The sequence below is a fragment of the Mixophyes fleayi genome, chromosome 1, assembly GCF_038048845.1.
Source record: "Mixophyes fleayi isolate aMixFle1 chromosome 1, aMixFle1.hap1, whole genome shotgun sequence".
Taxonomy (NCBI): Eukaryota; Metazoa; Chordata; class Amphibia; order Anura; family Limnodynastidae; genus Mixophyes; species Mixophyes fleayi.
The window spans coordinates 147,477,637-147,484,192 of record NC_134402.1 but is presented as its reverse complement, the minus strand read 5'-3'; the positions used below and the strand labels follow the sequence as shown (position 1 = coordinate 147,484,192).

Here is a 6,556-nt window from a genome sequence, read left to right as displayed (position 1 = left end):
CAGAAAAACGGAAAATGACAGCAAAGAATAGAAAAATAGCTTGTACTCAATTGCACAACAAATGTAAATACAACTCAACTTCTATCCAGGTTTGGAAACTTTTACATATATACTTGTGAAAGGTCAACATTTGGAGTTCCACTTTAAAAATCATAGTTAAATATAATCTATTTTACTTGGCAATTATATAAACTTCCAGTGATGATCACAATTATAATTTCTGTTTATGTTAGGTATTGGACCCCTCCGAGCCACTTGCTCCCCTGCAGAATTTGTCAATTACATTAATTACTTTTATCCTAGTGGTGGTGGTGACTGTCCTGAATATTCAATGGCTGGATTGCTAAAAGCACTGGAGAATTCTCCATATGGTACATTCATTGTACTAGCAACTGATGCCTCAGCAAAGGATAGTAATGACACTGACACAGTCAATCGCATATTTTCTCTTATAGATTCTATGCAAGCAAAGGTGAGATATGTACAAGTTCATATATTTATCTGAGAATAAGTATGTGAAAATCTAATTTCTGTTATTTTAGTTACTAGCAAAACTGACCCAGTCAATGTCTAGTTTGAAATTGAACTGGGCATATTCCTACGTATGATATGTAGGTATGTGTTTTACATATATTGTGTGTGTACATGCGTGCTATTGTTTGTTAATATATCCTGTTTCTTTATATGTGTATAATGGTTAGTATATGCAATGCATGTTAGCTTATTTGTACATTGTGTAAATCAGTGCTGCAATGACAGTTCCCACAAAGACTTCAACTGAATTTAACTGCTATTGCTATACATGTTTTCATAGGTTCCAAATATAACACTACAATGCTCACAATCAATACCCCATAGAATCCAAATGGTGATTCCTAGAACTATTTTAACATTAAGCCCTCGCTATACATTCAACAGCTAGTCCAGCACCAATCACTCCACCCACATCAATGATATAGTCTTTTATACTCCTTGACTCCACCCAACTACCTCATGGGTAATAGCTCTTACATTGCAGCTCTTCTAGATTACTACCAAACCTATATTGTCTGAGATTAGCTTACCCAGACACATCTAGTTGCAGACCTCTGCTTGCAACCTGCAACACATTTTTATATATTACTGGGTTTGCTTGCAATTATGTGCATATTTATATATTCATGTTGGAGCTGTAAAGTATGTTTACAATATGTAAATTTCAAGTTTAAAAAATTGATGATTTTTTTATTCATGATACCTTTATACATGTGTGTATTTATGTACATGTACAGTATACAAGTATACTGTATACATACTTATAGTATACATATATACTTGTATATATGTGTTTGTATGCAACTATGGTGTATGTGTACTAAACTGCGGGTTCGAAAAGTGGAGATTCTAGTTATTACTTATTTAGTACATTCTACAAATGACAGCTAAAATCTGATTGGTTGCTATAGCCAACATCTCCACTTTTTCAAATCAGCAGTTTAGTAAACATACCCTTATGTCTCAGTACTGTTGTGTATACACAGATCTGCCACAACATTAAAACCACTGACAATTGAAGTGAATACCATTATCTTGTTACAATGGCACCTGTCAAGGGCTGAGATATATTAGACAGCAAGTGAATAGTCAGTTCTTGAAGTTGATGTGTTGAAAACAGGAAAAATGTCTGAGTACATGCAGCAGACACGAGGATCACAAAGTTACTGCATATATAGACAGAAATGGAAGCCAAATAGACATGGAGGTCATATGTCACAGGCAAAGAGGTAACAGAACAGACAGACACAGGGGTCACTGTACATACAGTCATACAAGGTCACAGAGTAAACAGAAAAACATGGAGTACAAGTGAACAGACAGTCATGGGATGCACAGCAAATAGGCAGACAGGGGATTTACATACAAACAGTAATGAGGTGAATAGCAAGTAAAAAAATAATAAGCCCGCACACGTATTCACATTTGTAAATCTCACAGCCTGCAATTTTTATTTTTAAGAATATAAATTTTCTCATTCATCTTCTTCACCACAAAAAGAAAGATAATAGTTAAAAAAGTAATACAATTTTAAAAACTTAAAATATTGTCATTAATAAGTAGTCACTCCCTTGGCCAATATTTAGTTAAATCACCTATGACAGTTATTACCCCCAGTAGACTTTGCAGATAAGATGTTTACCTATTTCTCCTTGCCTACTTGGTCAAGCTTAGTTGAGGCGCTGTAATGGTAGGAAGTTTTTCACAGATTTTAGATGAGACTATAGTCAGGAATTAGTTGCAGCACTTTGTAAACTCTTTGTTGGCAATGAAAGGGTTTTTCAATCAGGGCTTTTTCCTTGTAAATGTTCCCATAAGGACCCTTTTGGTGGAACGGTATGGAGATTGTTGAAGCAAGTACATCACAGTTTTTTTCCATGCAGTCGCTGACATCTTTAGCTTGTTCGATGTCACAGTGCCATATTGTCACCTCACAGAAACTTCTCTGATAATTAGATTGATGATGCAGCCTGCTCTAGGCAGTGTTGCTGTTGTTTCATATGTCATCTGCTTCTGCTCAATGGACAGCACTGAGCACCAATGGAAATTCAATCTCTATGCAATGGTCTTAACAGAGAGACAGTTGAGGGTGAAAGACATAAAGGTGTGTGTGACTGGAACAGACTGGATCTTTAAATTAATAGCAATCATCTTTAATAAATAGGTCCCCAGCCCACAACTAGCCCAGTCTTTCATTTATTTGCCTTCATATTTAATACAGAGGCCCCACATTAGTTGTTCCAACAGTATATTAATAATTGTATTACTTTATTAATCAACCCCACATGAAATTAATATCTCACTTATTTAATAAATACACCCCAATTTACAACTTATTAACTTAATTATTAGCCTCCATCAGCCACTTGTTTACGCAAATAGCCCCAATATTACAGTAATAGTCCCCACTAAATTACAAAAATATCCAACCAAAACCACACTTACCTGCCTGCAAGCAATAACTGAGAGGCAGTTCCAAAACGGCAGGTGGTTGCTCCATCCAACCCCACTATAATCTATTTAAACACAGACACCATATGAGGAATCACAAATATACCTATACATGGGATTTACAAGGAGTCACAATTTCAGGCAATGAGTTCATACATGTGGTTATATATAAATGGTGATGATGATGAGCAGCATAGAGACACAGGCATGAAATGAGCACATTTTGTATTGTTAATACAGTGTGCAATTTTCTGTTTTCAGCAATGTTTCACTTGCTGCATTTAAAAATATTTATAGAGCTTAATATGATAACTTCTTGTCTAGAAATTTGATTTAACTTTTCTAAAAAAAATGTGCCACTAGCAAAAAAGAACCCCACATTAATATAATGTAATTATTAGAGATGGGCGGGCTTGGTTTCCCAAAAACCTAGGCCATCCGAACGTAGGGGTTCCGAGTACCGAGCCGAGTTGTGACATTGTCGGATCTCGTGAGTTTTGGAATCAATAAATACTGCCCTCCACGGCGATCTAGCGCCATTTGAGAGAGGGACAGAGAAGGAGTAGGGCAGAGTATAGAGCAGTTGGGCAGGCATAGTGATAGAAGAGAAAGAGCAGGGTGGTAGCAGTGTTAGAGAAAGCTCTGTTGCTGAATTTGTCATTGCTGAAATACAAATATAAATATTCAAGTCCTTGCAAGCATTTTTTCTTAATTCGCACTACTAAGTGTACGGTCTAATATTCACCCAAATAGAAGAGCTGCTTTGGTCATTTGGTCATTGCTGAAATAGTAATCTACAAGTTATTGCAGGCTTTTTTTCTTAATTTGCACTAATAAGTGTACGGTGTTATCAAAATGGATTCACAGCAGTACACAGAAGAGCAGGAGCAGCAAGTAGCTGCTGCCGCCAGTCCTTAGTAAGGTTAATAATAATGTAGGTACAAAATAATACCAAAAATATGTGATTTTACCCCAAAAAATTCAATTTTGTAAAAAATAGCTAAACAAAACCAAAACTAAAACACGCAAGAACGGTTTTGGCAAAACCAAAACCAAAACCAAAGCCCGAAGGTAATCCAGATTCAAAACCAAAACCAAAACCAAAACCAAAACACGGGGGGCAGGGAGCATCTCTAGTAATTATGGACATTCAGGTAGTAATATTACTAAACAAACTATTGATGAAATATAGCGTTTCAGTTAAACATGTCTGTATGACTTATCTTTCACAGGTCTTTGTTTTGGGTGCTAACCCATGCGGCAGTGCATATGATTATGATTTCCAGGTTTACAAAGATATTGCTTCTCATAGCTATGGCCATGTTTTTCAAAATGTCTATCCAAGTACAAAAGTAAGTAACAGTATTTCTTTAAATATTCATTTGTTGGCAGACAAGTGTGTACCAACACAATTTCTCTCCACCACCAGCAGAAGTAAATATATATATAAAGTAATAAATAAATAAGAAGCGTAAAGAAAAATACAAGCGCTAACAGTAAGTTAAAGAACTAAATATAAAAAGGGCAGCCAATTCTGTCTATGTAAGCACAACTTTGTATAATCCTTTAACAAATATGGCCCTATGTGAACACCCCCATCCAATCATATGAGCAATGTATGTTGTGAGTGAGCTAATAAATAGTAGCAAATGTTTGTCTAAAACAGAAGTGCCTGGCAGCAGTATGAATCGACAGCTTCAGGTGGTTATCAATAAAAAATAAATGTGAATCTTATGGCCCTGAGGATGATTATTAATACCTTTCCAAAATGTTAGCAATTTTGTTTTATGCTTATTTGTTATTCTTCTTGATGAGCTCCTTAAGATATTGGTTCATGCTGCCACCCAAAACTTCTGTTTTTCACAAAGAAGTTTTGCCCTGGAAGCTTGTTCACTCTAATGGTAGTATTTCTCTATATTTTGATGGAATAAATGGTATAGAATATAAATGTGATAGATAAAATGTAAAGAAGGCTTATCTGCCACTCTTAGTAGACTTCTCTCATTATAGGATCTGTATATTTCTGCCCACTTTTGTTGCCATTGAATTTATGAATTATGTTAATGGAAATAGAACCCCCGAGTATAGTATTTAAAGGTTTATTTGTCAGAGATTAGAATAAAAAATACGTACAAAAGTACATACATTCATAAACTCTTAGCTGTCCCACAGTTCCAGATAAAACTATCACAGTTCTCCTTTTGCTATAGTTCCTGTTGCCCCTGTGCGAAGTTGATGGATCGGGTCAGTTTGAAACCACGGCAGAGGCAGATGTAAAAGTCCTCGGATTAGCCAACCGATTCTGAAAACAATTTGTTTAATGGGCTTCTTAAGGGGTTGTGTATAACTTCACATCTCATAAATATACTTGAAATCCACTAAATAAGCAATTAAAATATTCAGAAGCTAATAACACAGATCAAGAAACAGACATTATTGAAAGTATTATACACAGAATAAGTAAAATATTCAAATACGTAACATGTAGATGTTTAATTGAGACCCTTAGTCCCAAGTGTTCCTGCTTCATTTAGAAAGTTCATATTTAATTAGCACATATTATATTATTATTGTCAGATTATAAACCATATATTTAAACTGTTCACTAATCAGAGTGCATTATCTATAAATCTTTTATATATAATTTATTTATTTCTCATAAGTAAATGATAGATGAACATGATGTCTCATACCAATCTGCAGTCCAAAGAATAAGCCATATCAATTCAGATTTAAAAAGAGTTTATTTCATTCTTACAATTATATTAATTGCATCCTAATGTATCATGGAAAGTTGTGTGTGGAGCTGGCATAGGCATAGTAGCACAGTACAAATCACAGTTAATACAATAAATGGGATTCAAACCAACCATCTGTCTGGTGAAGTAAACCATTACTTTTCCTCCTGGATAGCATATTTCTATGCAGTATTTAATAGCATCACTTTACACAATGGCCCAGAGCTGACACTCTTTCATCCTGAGGTTATCACTATACTTGTCACTGTTTCAGTGACAGTCGTATCAGGGTCTGTTCTCTGGCCCTGTTCTTATCTGAGTATAGGGAACATTTTCCCATTCTGGCATCTCACTCACTTTGTACCTCTTATAGACATCAAGAGCTAGATTTACTAAGCTGCGGGTTTGAAAAAGTGGAGATGTTGCCTATGGCAACCAATCAGATTCTAGCTGGCATTCATTTAGTACATTCTACAAAATGACAGCTAAAATCTGATTGGTCGCTATGGGCAACACCTCCACTTTTTAAAACCCGCAGCTTAGTAAATCTAGCCCCAAGGCTTTTTCACTCTCGACTCACAAGCTGGTCAGACTAACAATACCTTGTTTGAATGCGCATCAAACATCTCACTACTGTTGTCAGCAGTTACATCAATTAATAAATCTTCAAAACATCACTCATTACAGTGGAGTCTCCCTCTCAGCAGACACTCTTAAAGTATTAACCCAAAACCAGACTTCAGGCTGAAGGCCCATTGTGGTTTTAGCTAAAATGCAAAGGAGTTCCTCCTTCCTGGTCAACAGAGAAAACACTTAAATGCTACTGTCCTGCC

At 35.7% G+C, this 6,556-nt stretch overlaps 1 protein-coding gene across 1 annotated transcript in view; it reads left to right on the top strand.

The window, feature by feature from the left end:
- Positions 1 to 331: 331 nt before the first annotated feature.
- The window catches only part of LOC142139298 (uromodulin-like), a 37,995-nt gene continuing 31,770 nt past the window's right edge, over positions 332 to 6,556 (top strand). Inside the window, exons 1-2 of the mRNA XM_075196819.1 lie at positions 332 to 472; positions 4,218 to 4,337. Coding sequence (XP_075052920.1) covers positions 332 to 472; positions 4,218 to 4,337 — 261 coding nt within the window. The remainder of the gene's footprint in view (positions 473 to 4,217; positions 4,338 to 6,556) is intronic.